The sequence below is a fragment of the Artemia sp. Qi Xiang Cuo genome, chromosome 2 (genome assembly GCF_049724085.1).
Source record: "Artemia sp. Qi Xiang Cuo chromosome 2, ASM4972408v1, whole genome shotgun sequence".
Lineage (NCBI taxonomy): Eukaryota > Metazoa > Arthropoda > Branchiopoda > Anostraca > Artemiidae > Artemia > Artemia sp. Qi Xiang Cuo.
The window spans coordinates 3,874,243-3,892,619 of record NC_142795.1 but is presented as its reverse complement, the minus strand read 5'-3'; the positions used below and the strand labels follow the sequence as shown (position 1 = coordinate 3,892,619).

At 34.1% G+C, this 18,377-nt stretch overlaps 1 protein-coding gene and 1 long non-coding RNA gene across 2 annotated transcripts in view; both read right to left on the bottom strand.

Moving 5' to 3' along the window:
- LOC148954817 (uncharacterized) overlaps positions 1–10,243 on the bottom strand; it is an 11,588-nt gene extending 1,345 nt beyond the window's left edge. The window contains exons 1-3 of the long non-coding RNA XR_016143709.1: positions 10,139–10,243; positions 2,529–2,719; positions 1–549 (exon numbers count right to left, since the gene is read on the bottom strand). The exon at positions 1–549 is cut by the window's left edge and continues 1,345 nt beyond it. This is a non-coding gene — a long non-coding RNA (uncharacterized LOC148954817). The remainder of the gene's footprint in view (positions 550–2,528; positions 2,720–10,138) is intronic.
- Positions 10,244–11,386: 1,143 nt separating this feature from the next.
- Positions 11,387–18,377, bottom strand: part of Vta1 (vesicle trafficking 1) — a 32,949-nt gene continuing 25,958 nt past the window's right edge. Inside the window, exon 4 of the mRNA XM_089107955.1 lies at positions 11,387–11,632. Coding sequence (XP_088964081.1) covers positions 11,490–11,632 — 143 coding nt within the window. The 3' untranslated portion in view covers positions 11,387–11,489. The remainder of the gene's footprint in view (positions 11,633–18,377) is intronic.

Here is an 18,377-nt window from a genome sequence, read left to right as displayed (position 1 = left end):
GCTCATTTGATCGGCAATCAAAAGTTCTCGTGCCCTTATTAAGTGACTAAAAAGATTGGAGGGCAGCCAGCCCCCCTCCCACATCTTATCCCTTTAGGGATAATATGACCCCTCACAGCCCCTGGTGAAAGGACTGTGAGTTACGAAATTTACCCAATGTTTAGGTATAATATTTTTCAGCAATGATCGAATTGTCCGAAGGCAATTTTACGGGGTAGCAGGGGTATTTTGGCTGGGACAAACATTCCACGAATGAGTTTTCCGTGGTGAGAGGAAATTCTTCATGAATAGGGAGCCAGATATATCAGCATTATTTGAAAAATCATAAATTTAATTTAAAAAAAACATTTTTTTTCCACTGAAAGTAAGAAGCAACATTAAAACTCTAAACAAATAGAAATTATTCTGTATACTAAGGGTACCTTTCTATTCAATACTTTGCTCTCTATGCTAAAGTTTGACTGTTTGTCCCAACTGTGCCTTTCTACTCAATACTTTGCTCTCTATGCTGAAGTTCGACTGTTTGTTCCAGTTTCTTAAGAACAACTCCTGAAACACAAGCCTGTTTAATTAGAGTAAAAAAGCTTTTTTAAAAGTGCTAAAAAACTTAAGCCTGAAGAGCAAGGTATTGAAGAGGACCAACCCTTCGCGTATGGTATAATTTCTGTTCGTTTTGTCTTTTGATATTGCTCCTTATTTTCAGTTAAAAAAAAATATTTTTTTTAATTTGATATTGAAGAAAAACCATTCTTAGACAACTTGAAATATACATATATACTTTGTACCAAACTATAAAAAAATTAGATTCAATTTGAACATGTAACTTGTGAATGCAACATTATAACTTGCAGAAGTTGACTAGTAATATTGAGAAATATAAGGGAATTTCAATTTCACTGAAAGCAACTTACCCAAAAAAATAATGAAAAAATTGAATTCTAACAGAAACAAATTTGTGTTCAGTATTAAAAAATTTTAATGTTAAATTTGGGGAACACCAATAACAAGGAATTTAATACATAATAATGGAGCGCCCTAAGTAGGGTTCTTACTCCCACTGTCTCCAACTTTGCATATATAGACAGGATTTACCTCTTTTGGCTGTTCACAGATTATTTAGGGGGTGGTCCCCTAATTAATCTGCAATAACCTGAACCCCGACCTCTGCTAACTTTGCACGAAAATGCTCAACCTCTTTTAACTCTTAGTCATTCAAGGAATGGTTTTAAATGATGATTTTCACAGAATATTATTGTTTTTAACAAAATACAAGGCTTGACCAGGAGTTTCATGGTCAATATTACAGTGTCACTTATTTGTTATTTCAATATTTAGTGCAAAATACATACTAGGCCTTTTTGGGCAACGTTTTAGATGTTCCAATATTTTCATATATTTTTTGTTGTCAATTCTATTCTATTATAATTCTAATTTATCACCCTTTTTTTTTTTTTTTTTTTTTTTTTTTTTTTCACCCTTGAGATTTTATACATATCCATTTATTTGGACATGACTTTAAATAAAAATCAGATATATTGAAAAGCCTTTCTTTTTTCAAGCTAAAATACAACGAAATCAATAAAAGCTACCACTATTTTGCCTGAAACTGGATTCAAATGATCTAAGGAGAAGGAGAAGCTGTCTAAGGAGGAGGCATCCTCTTAGTGCTTTCCCCCCATAAAAATGAAACAAGCAGTAATTGAATGAAAATGCTGATCTTTCATGGCGTCTATGGCAGGAGGAGGGCATATTTACCATCTTTCTTCAAAATTTAGACTTATAGTCACTTTTGATGATTTCTCTATGGTGCAGTGCCCATCTTTGTTACCCCTTATACTCATTTAGTCATTAGATAATATTTCATCATTAAGAAGGAAAATCCACCTAGTGTATTTGTATTCTTACTATGTCGAAAAAGAAAAATAATACAGGGAGGAGGGGTAAGTTTGAGAAATCACCAAAAAGTGTCAACTATGTGAAAATATAGGGAAATAAGAGACAAATTAAAAAAAAAAGAAAATTATATTTGAGGGCGTAAGTACGGTCCTGAGTGACCGCCTCAAAAAACCACCGCAACCGCCTCAAAAAAGCACCAAAATGGCGCAAATGTGCCCCGTCTGGCCACTCTGATTAGTCTTCTCATTACCTAACGTCACCTTTTTATACTCATCTACTTTTAGTTTAAGCGTCGTAATCTCAAGAATAATTTTCAAAAATATTTTTACGCCATAAGCTTTCAAGACCAGGGGTGGGGGTATATATCTGGATTTATAGATTTATTCATCAATAGAGTATATTAATCGTTTATCAATTTATAAATTTACTAATCAATATTTATCCAAGATATATTTAAGACATTGCCTATTTGTTTTAGCACGACCTTAAATAAAAATTTGTTATATCTCAAAGCATTTCTTCTTCCAAGCTAAAATACAACAAAAGCAATAAAAACTACCCCATATTTTGCTTGAAACTGCATTCAGACAATATGCTGCCATTAGTAACCTGTTTCTCAGGGATAATTTTACCTTTAGGTGTTTTCTCAGTTTGTTCAGCATGAGTGAAACCATTTTCTGTAGATGATACTTTCTGATCAGCTGGTTGTGGCTCTTCTTCAGTCTTCGCTTTCTTTGCAGGTCTTTCTTCTTTTGAACTTTTGTGTTCCTCTTCTTTCATAATAGTTTCTCCTGAGTCAGCCATCCCTTTTTTTTTCTCTCTCCTAGAAAGTTTAACATATATAAAAAAAAAAAAAAACTTTTTCCAGATCCATTGGAGAAGTTCTGCTTCTTGGGTAGTCTATTGGATTCTACAAATACACTTTTGTTCATAAGTTATGTCTCTCACTCAAAATTTATGTCTCTCGCCCCAAATGGAGTGGCTAGAGATCATAAGGATCTATTTAAAAGAGATAAAAAACGTCTTGAGAAGGGGTAAAGAGTGAAGTTTTGAATAGACTGAGGTTGAGGAGAAGCATGTATTGTTAATAGTAGCAGTAATCTGTCCTGGAGTTTTTACAAAAAAACAATAAAAAACTCAGGACCTACAAAACCTGCAAACTTTCCACTTCCTCTGTCTTCTTGTACATGTTGCATACGTGTGCCTAAAGTGTGTTGGAAACAAATAAGACATTTTCATGAATTTGACTCCACTAGCTCAGAAGCGTATCTCTGACAACCCATAAACTCTGTCCCCTAGACCCCAAATTACTCGCCCCATAAGGTTCAAGCAGATTGTAGGTTGGAGAAGTGAAATGAAATCCAAAGATCTTAAGGCTGATGTCGTATTGGCTCAAGATCTTTACACCATGAATTTCAAGCTGATTAGTTGGCACTGTAAGGGCTGAAGAGGGGTGATGAAAGGTATAGATTCAAAAGTTGTCCAGTGTGGCAACCTTTATTCTAAAAAGCTGATGATTAAGCCGAGAAGTGTTTTTGGAGGGCTTGGTACTTGGTCCCCTAATAATGCAAATTGAAAAATTCTGCTGCATGACTTTATTTAAACAAAACGCACACTTCCTACCTTTGTGATAAAAGCTGGTTGTGGGAGGGGCTTGCTTTTTAACAGTCATTATGATAAATAAAAGTTCAAACAGGGATAAAATCCTTTTAATAGACAGTGTTTCACAAACGGTGACAGAAATTCATAAAAAATATCAGATATTTAATCTAATTCACAAAAAACCGTCATTATCTAATTTCTTCCAGTGTGTACCACGCAAAAAACGTTGTCAGCTTCTTAACACTTTCAAAATGGTGTAGTTTATGAACATATTGCTGTACTGAAACATAGACCCCATTTAAATTCAGACAATTCTTCAAGGAATGTTGATCTGCATTAAAAAGAAAATTGTGTTTTCTACTACTATTATTACAAACAAATCACTGCAGCACGAAGCCAATTGAAACCAAAAAAGCTACACGTGTTGTCTCTCATAGATAAAATTGTGTCTCTTTGCCAGCCATCCATCCCTTTTTTATTTCTATCATTGTGTCAGCCATCCCTTTTTTATTTTTCTCTCTCCTAGAAAGTTTACCATATATAAAAAAAACATTTTCCAAATTTTTCTTTTGTTTAATCTATCCCTTGGAGAAGCTCTGCTTCTTGGGTAGTCTATTGGATTTTATAGATACACTTTTGTTTATAAGTTATGTCTCTTTAAAAAATCTTTGAGAGGGCAACTTCCCTCTCAATTTCCAATCAAATGAACCCTTTTTGAAGTTTTTGCGACAACACTTTCTATATAAACATTATATGCCCTGAGGGCATAACTTACATTCTTAGTCCTGAGGGCTGTGGGGATTGCCATACTCAAAGACATAATTTCAGACCCTTTAACTATGTTCAACAAAATGGCTCAACAGAATATCAAACAGAATAGCATTTTGTTTTTATCTATTTATTTTATTTTTTAAAAAGTTTTTTCTTTCCTTTTCTTCTGATGAGCTGATGTCCCCTGAGTGCTTATTTCATGGTGTATGATTGTCTTCTCTGCACTTTGACTCCTGGGCCTCAGGTATGTTCTCTTCTTAATCTTGTATATTATTTGGCTATTGTTCTCTTTTTTTGGTTGTTGCATAAATTGTTTTTTTTGTATCCCCCCTGTATCCCTGGCCATGGAGCCTTTTGAGGGGAATAATGGTATTGTATTTCCGTTTTGTATTTATTGGTGAATAAACTCTGAAACTCTGTATATTTTTTTGTTCTTGCTTTGTTTATCTACTAATCACAAATTTCTTGGTTCTTTATTTTCATTTTTGATTTGTTCTGATCCTTATTGTCACTTGTCATGCAACTGTATATTTTTTTTCTTCACTTTCGTTTTTTAGTCATTATATTTCTTGCTACTACTTATCTTTAACCTCGTATTTCTTTGTTCTTTCCTTTCGTTTATCATTGCTTCATACATTTTTTCAATGCCCTTTGTCTTAGCTGTTCGGATTGGTCTTGCCACTTTTAATGGCCTAGGTTATTCATTTTCACCTGTAAATTTACGTTTCTCAGGTCGTTCTCTTGATCTTCTCTTATTTGACGGCCCAGTTTGTTAATGTGGAGCTTAAACTTTTGTCCTTTTTTGTCCTCATTTTGAGTATAAGGTTATTCCTTTTTTGTCCTCTATATATTATGAAGTTGCTGAAAATGCAGAAATCTACATTACCAATTGTGAATACATCAATTTACATATTTCTAAAGTTTCTGTTCTATAAATTCCTCTAAAACTGATTATTAAGGCCTGTAAGAAGCAATTAGATTAGCTTCTTTTCAAAATGACTTAAAATATCCTTCCCTCTTAGCGCTTTTCTTATTTCTTGATCCTTGTATCCATATGTTATTTGTTGTTCTTTATCTATGTATTGGGTGGAATAATTTATTTTGTTAAAGCTATAGCAAATCTATGAAAAATCAAAATAAAAGACTCAAAATCAGTTTTTTTATGTTTTACTTTTGTTCATGATCCTTTTACTCTTTGTAATCTTTTTTGCTTTATCTTCAATTTATCATCTTCTTTTTAGCATACCTCAAATTCTTGTCCTCTCTTTCTTTTTGGTTCTGATATCCTTTTATAATCTTTTTTTGATTTATCAATACTAAAACAAGAAATCTACTGAAAGTGAGCGCAAGCAGAAAACAGCAAAGTACAAACAGGAGAAAATGCAAAATGTGAAATGGAGAATCCAGAAGATCCAGAGAATCCAAATGCCACAAACACCAATAAACCAAATAAAGCAAAATATATAATAAACATCCAGTTAGCAAAATCCTAACCAGTAGATCTACACACCAGATACTATGCCAAGTCACTTACTTACTTAGACTTAGGTCTAAATAAATAAATAAATAAAACCCAAAACAAACAGAGTTTAAAATAAGTCAAACTCAAAACGAGCAGAAATTAATCTGAGTAGGGTTCTAAATCTTATGCTTTCTAAAAGCCAGAATATAATTTGTACTTTATTGAAAAAATTCAAATGAATTTACTAAAAAATACACATATTTAATACACATATGCTGATATTTATTCCTTAAAATCTTAATTAATTTTTGTTTTCTTAAAGTTATAAAAGTGAAAACATTTAAAAGAATTTTTTTCATTAAAGTACACATTTTATTCAAGCTTTTAAAAAGCATGGGGTATGGAATCCTACTCAGATCAATTTCTGCTCGTTTTGAGTTTGAATTATTTTAATTTCTGTTTTTTTTGGGTTTCATTTATTTATTGATACTGATTTATGGTAGTTGTATGCTTGGTAGATTATTTGATTCTATTTTTGTTCATTTTTGGCTTAATGGAGTTCTTTACTTTTTTTTGAAAAACTTATTTTGTGCAAAAAGTTTTTTTGATTAATCAAGGAGAGAGGACATATTTGATCCTGGTCCTCAAAAATATTTTTAGTATTAAGGTGAAACTAAAGGAAATGTTGAGAGGGACGCCAAACACAGTCAAAATACACTTTGGCCTAACTGGTTGTGATAAGGGAATATTAGCAATATCTAAGCAACAGTAGATTGTATTATGTTGAAACTTTCAATGTATGTTGAGGGGGAGTTGTAGACAGACAGGATGCCAGTCTGTCCAATCCTTGCCCTTTTCAAATCCCCCCATCAACATTTTGTAATTGTAATTTTGTTCAAACTACTCAATTAAGCTAAGAATATCATCTCTAACATATAGACGCAAATGAGGCAATGTGATAACAGCATACAAGCTTCTAAATGCTGAGGAAACCATTCCTGACTTTTCCAACTGGACAATTAAAAGAGAACTTGTGCTCACCCTCATAAGCTTTTCTGGAAACAAGCAAATACCAGAATAAGGAACAAATTCTTTTCAAATAGAGTTGTCAGCTTGTGGAACTCCCTAAGTGAAAAAAGCAGTGATGTCTACCAGCATGGAGGCATTCAAGTCATCAGTGTCTAGGGAGTGGCTCAATAAACCATAGACCACTGCTTAGGACCCTACAGAGGACTAACTATCATCACTGAAGCTGGCAGACACAGGATTTATCCTATTGCTAGCAAGTGCAATTTAAGGTTATTATATTTTCATCATGTTTAGGTATATTCCATTATGATTAACCTAACTTCAATTCTTGAGTATGTACTAGCTAACAAGGAAGTACTGCATTAAACCCTAAAATGATAAAAAAAAAAAATCCTGTAGGCCTACAGAAGGGTTGCTGTCCCTTCCTCATTTGTAATCCCTCCTAATGGGCACAGAAACTTACTAGGATGTTTATTCAATTGGAAATTGATAGTTCTAATCCTTTTTTAATCCAACATGATTAGAAAATCTACCAGCCCCCTCTCTAAGAATACCTTTTGATTTCTGGTCCATTTGATATCTGGAAAGTGTTCAAACATTCATGGTCTTTCTTTGATAAAAAATACACTAAACATTTGTAGATGAGAACTTTAAAACCCTACAGTAGAGTTCTAAGATTGTTTTGTTATTAGGAATGGGAGCAGGTGCCTCTAAGGGAGAATGGTAAACTTGTAGTTGGCTATATAATTTAGCTAGGATGAAAGTGAAAACATCATTTGATGCCTTTTTTATGCTCTTTCATACTTCAGTAATTGCTTCTAGGGCTAATTACATCTTGAGCCCTTAAAGGGGCCCAAAAGTTATTTCATTTATGTAACCACACAAAGAAGTCATCAACATTAGTAAAGGTATTGAAAAAGTAGTTAAAAAATATCACTAGTTTATAAATAAGCTGTTTCAGAGTAGTATATTCTAAAAATACTTATTTATAACAATTCAAACCTTGCTGATTAGGCAACTCAAATATAAACCTTTTTCCTGCCATTTCAATTTAACTGTGTTTTTTGAATGTTGTCAACAAAAGAACCACTGAATTTGCAATTTCAAACTTTGCCATCAACAATTCAGGGTATATATTTGCACATTAGGGGGGAGGGGGTAAAGTTCATGGTAGATTTGCAGTGGGCCATATAATTTAGCTAGGATGAAAGGGAAAACATCATTTGATGTTTTTTTCATATTCTTTCATAATTCATATTAAATAACTTTGGGGCCCTTTTAAGGACTCAAATGTAATTAGCCCCAGAAGCAATTATTGAATTTTGAAAGAGCATAAAAAAAGGCATCAAATGACATGTTCACTTTCATCCTAGCTAAATTATATAGCCAACTACATTTTGGTAAACAATCCTTACTTCATAATATGGAAAATAATCCTAGATAACTCATGTTCTAGGGGGAGGACCTTTATCCTCACTCCTTTCCTTTTTTTCCAATGTTGCAAATAAAATTATAAAAAAGCCATGCTTTTCATATACATTTTCTCTGTTTTCAAGTTTGTGCTGAATGATATGCCATTTTACAAATCTTTTTTTTTAGAGATGGCATTCATCTATATTTACAACCACTCTACAGGCCTGTTTTTTCACTTATCAATGTGCTAAGATCTTACACCTTTTGTCAGAAAACACTTAAAAGTGAAATCTTTGAAATAAGATCTTATATCTTTTGTCATTTTTATGCAAACATCTTTCATCATTCTGCTCTGATCAGCAGTCTGAGAACAATGATGAGTAGATCATCAAAGTTCTCTCATCATTGTTCTATAGGGTAGAAAAATAGTGATCTTAACACTTTTTGCTAATATCTGTGAGCTGTATGATCATAGGACAAAGATAAGTTAAAAAACAATAATCTTTGCAGAAAGATGCAAGATCTTAGATTTAAGATCTTAGTGCTAAAAAACAGGCCTAATAGGTCTGTTTTTTATTTATGGCATCATTTAATCCACTTACAGCACATCATCACAACAGCCAGGATGAATTGTTTGCTTAATCTGTAAGAATTGTTTTCTTGATCTGTCTCTTTATGACCTGGAGTGGTCCCAAATTTATACTATTCTAGGGAAGGGCTTGGCAATACCTTCTTGGAGCCTGTTTTTGGCCCTAGATTCATTACTATAAGTTTTATTTTGCTAGCCTAGCCACTTTCTAAGATAGCAAACTGGTGCTTCTCTAGAATTTTACCATTTTCTTCTGCTGCCACCAGGGACATCCACCACATGGCTAATATGGGAGTAAATGTCATTTGTGATGCAAGTGGATGTTATATTTAGATTGAGGATGCAATTCTAGGTATATATTTGCACATTAGGGGGGTGGGGGTATATATACTGTGAATTTATAGGTTCTAGAAAATCCATGAATTTCTTAGAAAAGCTGGAAAAACAAGGAAAGAAGTGAAGATAAAGGATCTTCCCCTGCAAAATATGTCAACTAAGATTATTCTGCATATTAGCCTATGGAGTATGACTTGTTTTCTTAATATGTTTCCTTATGTCCAGCCGGACTCGTAGCCTAGGCTTAAAATACTGGTTGGTTGGTTGGCTAATTCAAAGATTTATATATAGGCCTATATACACTGTCAAATTAGCCATCTGGATGGTATCCCTGCCACCAGGGCTACTAAGGGTGGTGGCACCCAGGGAAAAATTAATTACAGCCTCCCTCCCCCTTTCTGACAAAAAAAAACAGTAAATTTCTACCAAATCATATTATTGACTTATGCATAAAGGGAATATACCACTTGATGCCTTTTTTTATGCTGATTACAATTATAATAATCATTTCTATCAGAAATTAATTTAAGCCCCCCCCCCCCTATATATGCGAATTCAGGGTATACATTTCTACATTAGTGGGGGGGCAAATTTTGTTTCTGTTGTAAATGGGAGTTAAGTTTAAACTTTACCAACACCCCCCCCCTAATGTAGAAATATATATAACCTTAATTGGCATATATAGCGGGGGGGGGTCTGAAATTCATTTCCAATAGAAATGATTATTATATTTGTAATCAGCATAAAAAAAGGCATCAAATGGTGTATTTACTTTAGGCCTATTCCTAACTCAATAATATGATTTGGAGAAATTTACCAAAAAAGCCCAATTAAAGAGAAAAAGTTGGATCAGAGTGGGCAATTCCTCAGCTGCTATGCCCCTAAGCAGTGGTGCTGGGGGAAAACTGCCCCAGTTGCCCTCCCCTAGGTACAGCTCTGGCTGCCACGCTAATACTCCTACCATAGACTGTGGAATAGCTTACAGGCTATTTCTTGTAACTAGTACTTTTGGCCCCATACAAATTAGTATGCTGCTTTACCTCAGAACACATACAAGAACCTTTCTTTTGGTTCTTTTTTTAATTTTTTGATTTCCAGTACGTTCAGAGTTGCCAACCAGTGAGAAAAAAATAACTAGATTAGTGTTTTTTGGTTGATTTTCTTCAGTTATCTATTGATTGATGTGCAAATTTAGTGATTTTTTTTAAGGCAATATAAAAAATCACTAAAAATAGTGATAAATCACTACAGGTGGTGAGCTGATCATGTCTTCCAATCGTGTTAATCTCTTTCTACCTTCTGTTTTCCAGTATTTCGTCATTTCGGTGATCACAGGCCCTTCACTGACAAATTAGCCGCTTAAATTTTTGATCAGACATTTTGAGTAAAAAAAATATTATTCCTTCTCTTGCAGTTCACCGTGCTCTTTTGACGGATGAAGTTTATGATCAGTATAGGTTTGGAAATTCTTTTTTCGTAATAAGGATGACCTGGTGTCCAGGGTCGTATCTGAGATTCTTGTTCGGAAGGAGAGTTTACAAAACAAATCATAAACAAAACGCAACGAATTTCGTTCACATGTATTTTTGTCACTTTAGTACGATTTGAAAAAATTACGGGAAGGGGGGAGGGGTTCAAACTGGGTAGCCCTATCCCCTGGAATAACAATCTTAATAATTTCCTCCATAGAATCGGACAAAGTGAGACTCTACTTTACTCGTGCGGTGGTGTTGACAGGAGGTACACTCCAGAGAAGACTATCAACCCATCTTTGAATGCACCAATTATCCCTTTTTCTTGTTTGATTTTTATAAGACGTTTAAGTAAGTTGTTAATCTTTTTTCCATTTAATTTGTCCTTAGTTGGTGCTTGTAAATTCACGAGATCCATAATGCTGCGCTTAACTCGTTTTGAGCCCCCCTTCTCTAGATTTTGAAAAATACATTTTTGGCGGCATTTTCGTTGAAAAATACCTTTTTATGTATTATCATCGAAAAAGATGGCCTATCTGCCCCTCCCCCATTTCATTTTGAAAATAAGTACTGTCCCCTTCCCCCGAATCTTCATGAATTGACGTCACTGAGTACAAACCGATCCGATTATTGAATATAATTGAAATCTACAGTGATACATTTATAATTTGGTTAATAGTTTTTTTGTAGTGTTTCTTTTGAGTATTCTGCTGTATTTATTTTGCTCTTTATTGTCGCTTAAGTGTTCATTTACGGTAGATTTAAAATATCAGGTTTCTAGTACAGTCACAATATCTGTTCGCCATGTTACCAAGGTATGAGCAGACAAGCTTTTAATAAAATGAGAAAGAAATGGGAGAGAACAAACACTTCTAAACTATATATCACATAGAAACAAACTTTTCACTTTAATTGGCATTCACTGTCCCGTTTTTAAGAGCCTTAAAGCTAATTCGAGGTTCTTAATAGCTTCCGGAACATCGTCATAATTCAGGGCACTCATAGTAAACCGACAGTATTTCTCAACCTTCTTAATGATTTCAGGGTCTGGAGTCTGGTGCACTGAAACAAAGAAAACATAATTTAAGAAATGATAGTTTCTGATGTCATTTTCTGGCAGAATTTTTTTTTACAAAGGTTGAAAAAAATGCCAAGACACACTAAACGCTAAATGGCATTGATATTTTTTGTCGATACTGGCACCAGTTTCCACTCTTACAAGTCCATGGCGTTTTGCAAAAAAGGCCTAAGTCCGTTTTTTTCGAAATTGAGTTAAGCATATGGTTCGAATGAGTTCGAAGAGATCTATCGAATGGTCTATTCAAAATGGGCTTATCGTAAAAGAGGGCATACGTCCCTGATTTTTCAAATAACGAAAAATAAAGCAATTTGAACATTTCCAGCGAATTCCGATCAGAAAGTTAACTAGGAATCAGTCTTTCAAGTTTCAGGTTTCTTAAATTCCGATTTGCGAGAAAGATTTTTTGATTTTGCGTTTTATTTTCATTTTGATCAGTAAAAGTAGGAAAAGTTGAATTAGGCACTTTTCACAAAACGCCACGGAAGTAACCTGATATTCTGTGAAGAGGAAATTTGACAATAAAAACTTCAGAACTCTCAATTTCTAATCAAATGAGCATCCTCCGAAGTTTCTACGACCATGAGGTGGAGGTGAGGATGAGAAAGGGGCAGTCTCATTCCTATAGAGAATAAATTCTGCTCATTATGGGTTTAAATGTTAGTCTTTACTTTCATACAGTAAAGAAACTCAATGCAAGGAAATTCGACACAATTTAAAGTGTTCACATTTTTAACTTTAATAAAACAAAATTACTAAAACTTTAAGCATATGTATATTATATTAACCTAACAATTAACGGTCATTTGTTTTGTTTTTTTTTCAGTAAAGTCCAAATTATATTCTAATCTTAAGAAGGCATGGGGGGTTGCTAGCCCTACTCATGTTAATTTTTGCCCGTTTTCAGTTTGACTCGGTTATTTATTGTAATTTCTGTTCGTTTTGAGTTTCATTTATTTATTGACGGTGATTTGGGGTAGTTTTGTGCTTGGAAGGTTATTTTACTTTGTTTCAGCTCATATTTGGCGTAATGGAGCTCTTTACTCTTCTTTGAAAAGCTTGTTTTGTAAAAAAAAGTTTTTTATATTAATTTGTGTTAGTTTTTAATTGTCATAGTCTTTTTCATGGAAAAAATTAATATTTTATATCTTTTCGATTTTTCCCATTAGAATCCATAGTTTGGCTTGCTATTATTTGTTGGAGAAACTTTTTCAGCAATTTTTAATCCTGACACAAATAACATTGTTCCTTTTAGCTTTATCCCTCCTCAAGTTGACCTGAAAATAAAACTTAAAAGTCATTTCCAAAACATTCTATATATACTCTGTGACAACCTGGATACTAGTAGTAGCCCCGAAAAATTCAACTTAATACCCCCAGTCATTCTAGAGACATTACTGAGGTGTCTTATTGGCAACAATACAAACAGTGCCTTTTGATTTAGTTTTAAGGCAACATCTAGTTTTAAAGCATAATGGGTCAATTCTACAATTATGGAGGATTAACATACCCAATATCCCTAGAGACATAATTGCTGGACAATTCTATTATGTTCAACAAACGGCTGTCTCAAAACTTTGACTGGATATGTTTGGGAGATGAATGGGCTAGGAAGAAGGGCTGCTTGCCCTTCAATCTCTATTTACTCTTAAAAGGGGCACTAGAACTTTTGAATCGATTCAACGGTCATTTGCTATTTTGTTTTCAGTAAAGTTCAAATTATGTTGTGATCTTGAGAAGGGATGGGGGTTGTCCGTCCTACACATGTTAATTTTGCTCGTTTTGAGTTTGACTCGGTTATTTATTGTAATTTCTGTTCGTTTTGAGTTTCATTTATTTATTGACGGTGATTTGTGGTAGTTTTACGATTGAAAGGTTATTTTACTTTGTTTCTGCTCATATTTGGCGTAATGGAGCTATTTATTTTTCTTTGTTCTGTGGAAAAAGCTTGTTCTGTGGAAAAAGTTTTTTAAACTAATTTGTGTTCGTTTTTATTTGTCATAGTTTTTTCATGTAAAAAAATTATTATTTTATATCTTTTCGGATTTCCCATAAGATTCCATAGTTTGGCTTGCTATTTATATGCTAACTTTTTCAACGATTCTTATTCCTGACACAAATATTTTTGTCTAATTTGATTTTATACCTCCTCAAGTTGAACTGAAAAATAAAACTTAATATCATTTCCAAAACATTCTATATATGCTCTTTGACAACCTGGATACACATATACTCTTTTAATTTATTTAAATTGTAAAAGCAGAAGTAGTACTAGTAGTAGCCCAAAAAATTCAACTTAATACCCCCAACCGTTCTAGAGACATTGCTTAGGTGTCTTATTGGCAACAATACAAACAGTGCCTTTTGATTTAGTTTTAAGGCAACATCGAGTTTTAAAGCAAAAAGGGTCAATTAATTGACATACCCAATATTCCTAGAGATATATTTACTGGACCATTCTACTATGCTCAACAAAATGGCTGTCTGAAAATTTTGACTGGATGTGTTTGGGAGATGAATGGGCTAGGGAGAAGGGCTGCTTGCCCTACAAACTCTATCTACTCTTAAAAGGGGCACTAGAACTTTTGATTTTGAATCGAATTAGATCCTTTAAAAGTTTCAATGATATTTCTAGCTATTATAGATTGGCGTTGCCTATGATATGGCTTATATGCCCTTTTGGAAACCTGCATGTATATAGTTTCTTCGTTTAATTGAATCTTCCTCTAAACGTTCCCTAAATGTTTCACGCTAACACCTTTAACGTCATTAGTTGTAGTAACTGTAGCGTTAATATTCTAAGTACACACATATTGCTTTTTTGCTAATTCAAAACCCACAACAACATACTCTTAAAGGTCCAGCTTAATGATACTAGCCGTCCTTGAAATACTGCTTTGTCACCTTTTTGAAAATTCATACGCTCATAGTATAATGGTTAAGGATTGAAATACAGAGCTGGCAGTCTTTGCGGATATTGAGTCTAAATTTAGAGGCTTTTTTTTACCAAATAATTCAGCAATCCCTGGAAAAATATTCTAAGAATATTAAGAAAAAATAGAAGAAAAACTTCAAAGAAGCCTTGGATTACTCCAATTTTATTGAGATCGATAAATAAGAAGAATAATTCGCATGAGAAAAAGGTATGTCATCCGTGTGATATAAATAAGTGAATTAACACGAATTATCGTAATGCCCTAAACAGACTCCTGCAAAGAGCTAGACAAGATTATTATAAAGGAGAATTTGAAAAAGTATCTGGAAGTCCATTGAAAACATGGAATGTGATAAGAAGCGCTTTAGGACAATCACCAAGAGGAATCCCTCAGGAAATATTCCGTGAAGACAGAACCAGTCTTACAAATCCAGAAGAAATTTGTGAAGAATTTGCTAAATTTTTCGCCAGTTGGGCGGATAGTGAAAGAGTCGATTATAAGCAAACCAGGCGACCAGGCTTTTCAAAATTACCTTCCTAAGGACTTGGTAATATCTTTAAATCTACTCCCAGTTGAGGAGCCTGAGGTTCAAAAAATTGTTCATGGTATAAAAAGTTTGGCTGCTGGCTCTGATGTTGTTTCAATTAGAGATCAATATTTCAATAGAGACATTTTGAGAAGTGATTGCATCGACTTATTAATTAATCAGTGTCTAAAAGAGGGAGTATTTCCGGGTTGTTTTAAATCAGTGAAAATTATACTAATCAAACAGTTCGTGGTAAAAAACTGTAAGTAAGGAACGACCCAGCTCAATAGTATCCGAAACTCTAATAAACGGAATTTTGATATCAACAGATATATCAAAAGAATCGGATTATTACGCTGATTTCAAATATATATGTTTCATTAAGATAAGATATTTATTTCAAAAAATGAGTATCACAAGCCCCAAAGGGTCGAATTCGCATTTCGGAGTCATAAAAAAAAAAATCGTAAAAATAGCACAACATCTAAAAAACTGGCTAAACAATGCCAAAAACAACAATATCAGAAAGGCAAAGCCATTCATTAGTCAAAAAAAAAGCGTCAAATGTAAGAAAGTTAAAAAGGTAAAAACTAAAACAAAACCAAAAAAAAAGATTGAGATAAAAATAGCGTTAAAAAGGTTTAGAAGACAACATATAAATAAGGCGGAGGGAACAAAAGAAACCAAACCAACTCAAACTTTGGTATCACCAGTACAAAAAAAACTAGTGGTTTATTTGATCGGAAATGAAGGGGACAAAAATTTTTTCATACCTGGAGGTTAAGCAACGGATGGGGGACAAGATAAGGACGGTTTTAGAAACAGTACATGGCAGGGGGTGTCTGGATGGTGAGTGTCTTTTGGGGAAAATGGTTTCCGTGCGAGGGTTTATTATTGCATTTTTTGCAAAACGGAGGCACAGCGTTCCTCTCTTGTGCTCAAGAGTTTCCAGCTTGGCTTTTTTTTTTAGAAGGAGTGAATATGGTGCCATAGCTTCTTTAAAATTCTTCATAGGGGTCTTTTTTGAATAGATTCATCTTTTTCTGATTCATCACGGGAGATGCCAGGATGCCAAACTGGACAAGCATATTCAAGATGCGAGTGGGCGAAGGAAGTATAGACCATTAAAGAATAGGATAGAGGGACGTGACATTTATTCAAGACATTAAGGAGAGACATGGACTCATTAGCTCTATGGACAATATCTTTCACGTGGATATCCCACTTTAAATTAAAGGAAATAGTAACCCCAAGTAATTTAAAGGAAGACACAGAAATATCTGGGGGATAGGGTTGAAATAAAAGGGTGAGGTTTTAAGGAAACAAATTGCCATTATCATAGATTTAGAGGGGATTACTCTCGTGTCTAACTCCGCAGCGTCATCTGCCATATCACTGAGAATACTGATAGCGTTACTTATTAAGTTTCGGTAGCTGGTTTCTACAACTATTAGGTCATCCACAAATTTCCATCTGTAGGGAAATTCCTTAGCGATACTATTTATCATGACAGAAAAAAGGAGGAGACCTAGGAGAGTACCTTGGGGTACTCCATTGTGTACAGGGAGGGGCTGGAATAATGATTCTGATATTTGACTACCTGTGATCTATTTGACAAAAAGGAGGTAACCAATTTAACCAGGAAAGAATCAATATTGAAATCAGATACAAGTTTCTCAACTAAAATATTATGGTTAACAAGGTCAAATGCTTTTTGAAGGTCAATGGAAATTAAATTTAGCCAGCAATTAGGTTTTTCGAGAATTTTCCCAATTGAGTCAATAAGAAAAACAAGGCAATGGGAAGAATAGGTGAATTTGATGTTCCTGAATTGTCTCAGGTCAGTAAGAGGTAGGATTTTCTCCTTTAGCCAATCTGCGAGGAATCCTTCATATAGCTTAGAGAGAATGGGAGTGAGTGAAATAGGACGAACACCTTCAAAACCCGGTTTTCCGTCTTTCTTTTTCAAGGGGGTTATGAAGCCCTGTTTTCAAATTTGTGGATATTGGCCAGACTCAGTAATCTCATTGAAAATAATAGACAAGGGCTTTGAGAGAAAGTCACTAAAAGCACTAATAAAAGGAAACGGGATATCTAAAGGGCAGACACTTGTTTTTCGTAGTTTCCCAATTCTTCTTTCGATCTCAGACGGAGATATGAAGGGAAAAACAGGGGGAGAACATCAGTAGGTATTTGATAAGACAATGCTGGAAGGATCTGGACGGTGGAAACAAGGAACTTGTTAAGATTATTAGCAGTAACTTCTGGGGATTCAGGTAGGTTGAAGTCAAACTGGTCTAAACTTCTACTCACACAAGTTTTTCAACTCAGAATACCATTTTTTGGTTTATTGGTAAACAATTCTTTGACCTTATTCTTGTAGTAGGATCGAGCAGATTTACGTATTTCCAATTTAATCGCTTTTCTTAGATTATTAGCTTCATCCAGTTTACCATTTCTGAAAAGATTCAACTTTTTTCTCATTAGGGCTTTTATGAGTTGGTTAATGAATGGTTTGTCACTGGAGCACTTTTTAAATCTTTTTTCCGGGAAAGAAATCAGGAATTTATCATTTAGCTTTTTGTGAAAGGTAGTGATTTTTTCATCAAGACCATGCAAATTATACATAATATCAGACCAATTCTCAGTACTCAGCCACGTTCCAAAAGAAAGAAGGCCAGCATTTTGAAGGGGGTAGAAATAGTCCTAAGTTACTGAGAATGTATGCTTAAAATTCAAAGAGGAGGGAAAATGATATCTCCCACCCAATGGAGGCAAAGCTGAGGGGGGACTGTACAAATTATTCAGATTAGTTAGAATGATATCTAGAGAGATATTTCCCCTGGTTGTTGGTATTTTAAATATTTGCTTAACTTTTAGTGAGGAGCAAATTGAATTAAACCTTAAGTTCATTGGCATCATCAACCAGAAAAAGTCCAGCATTTGGGTACTTAGAGTTAACAAAATCAGCGCTGGTCTGCAACTGCTGGAGAAATTTGCGTCTTGCAACAATATTTTGGTTTGGCAATTAACAAAATATAGCAGTTGCAAAGATATTACAGGGACGGGGGAGTACTTTAGATCTAATACTTAGCCAAAGGCTTTCATCATACTCAGATAAGTTAGGAACAGGAATAATTTTTGGGAAAAGGTCGAATTTAGTAAACAACCTGACACCACCTCCTGTTTTCCAAGTGGGTGATCCAAAGGACGAAGCTTAATAAATTCTGGATAATTTTTCAAACTAAGAGAACTTTGGTCCTGGGA